General features: G+C 46.8%; 1 protein-coding gene and 1 non-coding gene across 2 annotated transcripts; both read left to right on the forward strand.

The window, feature by feature from the left end:
• Positions 1-232: 232 nt before the first annotated feature.
• Pmar_PMAR009322 (conserved hypothetical protein) lies at positions 233-517 on the forward strand (the record flags this gene model as incomplete). The annotated part of the gene is made up of 2 exons (XM_002783731.1): positions 233-364; positions 409-517. Coding segments are annotated over 2 exons (241 nt in total), but the record flags the coding sequence as incomplete, so codon positions are not given.
• Positions 518-1,505: 988 nt separating this feature from the next.
• On the forward strand, positions 1,506-1,576 carry Pmar_PMAR009323. The gene has a single exon. It is a non-coding gene; the product is annotated as a tRNA-Gly (tRNA).
• Positions 1,577-1,610: the final 34 nt, after the last annotated feature.

A 1,610-nucleotide genomic window follows, 5' to 3' on the forward strand; every position in this document is an offset into this window, starting at 1 on the left:
ATGCGGTAGGAGTTGATACCTGACTATAACGGCTTGCACACCTTATGCACAACCCGTTCATGTGGTTTGGGGTGATTTCGTATGGGACTACTTTCTAGGAGGAGAAGGCCCGTCTAGAGGCCGAGAAAGTTGATGAATTGGTAGAGGCGAGTGATGACCGGCCAGTGCAGAGTGATGTTAATCGGTAGGGGGCATCTATATTATACTTATGACAAATCATACGATCGACCAGTACGGATCGTTCTGATCAGCATCGTGCAGTTCGTGAAATAGATTGTCTTATCAGGTGCTGGACATGCGGGAAACGCATCGGCCTTACTGGTGTTAGATGTCGATGCGGTTATTACTTCTGTTCAACACACAGGTAGCAATCCTCGCACCGGTATTAGATATTACGTTGATGAGTAGGTATGCAGAGGCTCACCAATGTGACTACGACTACAAGACCAACGAGCGTCGGAAATTGGCGAAGGCGAATCCTGTGGTTATGGCAGATAAATTGGATGATAAAGCTTAAGTTTTGAATGTGTCTGTTCCATGTCGCCCACAGCTAGAGGTTCTTCAGTTGTTGGCATTAGTTCTGCCTAGATAGTAGAATGTAGGCTCTGTTAATATGAACGAAGAGGCAGATATAGAATGGACTTGGCGATGTATCGTTCACACACCTCATTATGACAGTCTTGTGTTTATTCATAGTGTTGAGCATGGAGGCGGAGCCATACATCCGGTGTATTACACCAGTTACAAGGTGTATTACAGCAACTGGCTGCTGAGCTCGCGAATGTGCAACCTGAGAATCCTTGAACGATTACAAACACTGGGGAATCGCCAACAGAGCTATGAACTGAGCGCTAGAAAACTTGATGTGGAGTAAGTAGCACAAACTCGAACACGTGATTCGTGTCACGAACCAGCTGCGGTTCAATGCAGCTAGTGGCAGAATACAACGTTGCCATCGTTGTGACCCGAGTTCGATTCTCGGATGATGCAGTTTTGCCAATCGGTGTCTTCAATGTTGATCCCCGGACCCCCGTCCAATGGCCGGTTATAGGGGGGGGGGTTCTTCACTAGCATTCACCATGGATGTAGTTTAGCGACTCAAACTGGTATCTTCTTTGAGGCAGGGTAGCTACGCTGATTTTTAGGGCAATGAGCTAGTCCTGTGAATTGTATGAAATACTCGTCGTCCGCTGATGATCATCCCGGAAAGATGGAGAGTACGCCTCATATGCTATCCAGTACCACTCATCCTTGATTTCTGGGTTTGGACAGGGTTTTTAGAGTCACCAACCCCAGCCCGGCGTGCTACCGTACCGACCCGTGATTTGGTATGTGCAAGCGTGGTTTCTGGTGACACTAAGTTGTCACTACAGAAGATTAAATTATATATACTCTCTTTCACTCTCTTTCCGCGACCGGGGTTCGAGTCCCCGCATCGGAAACTATTTTTCCATAGATAATGCATTTTCACTGGCCAGGTAAGCGTTGCAAAGTTTATTTTATTGGCATCATTGGTCTAGTGGTAGAATACAACGTTGCCATCGTTGTGACCCGAGTTCGATTCTCGGATGATGCAGTTTTGCCAATCGGTGTCTTCAATGTTGATCCCC

Source organism: Perkinsus marinus (assembly GCF_000006405.1).
Source record: "Perkinsus marinus ATCC 50983 genomic scaffold scf_1104296936298, whole genome shotgun sequence".
Taxonomy (NCBI): domain Eukaryota; phylum Perkinsozoa; order Perkinsida; family Perkinsidae; genus Perkinsus; species Perkinsus marinus.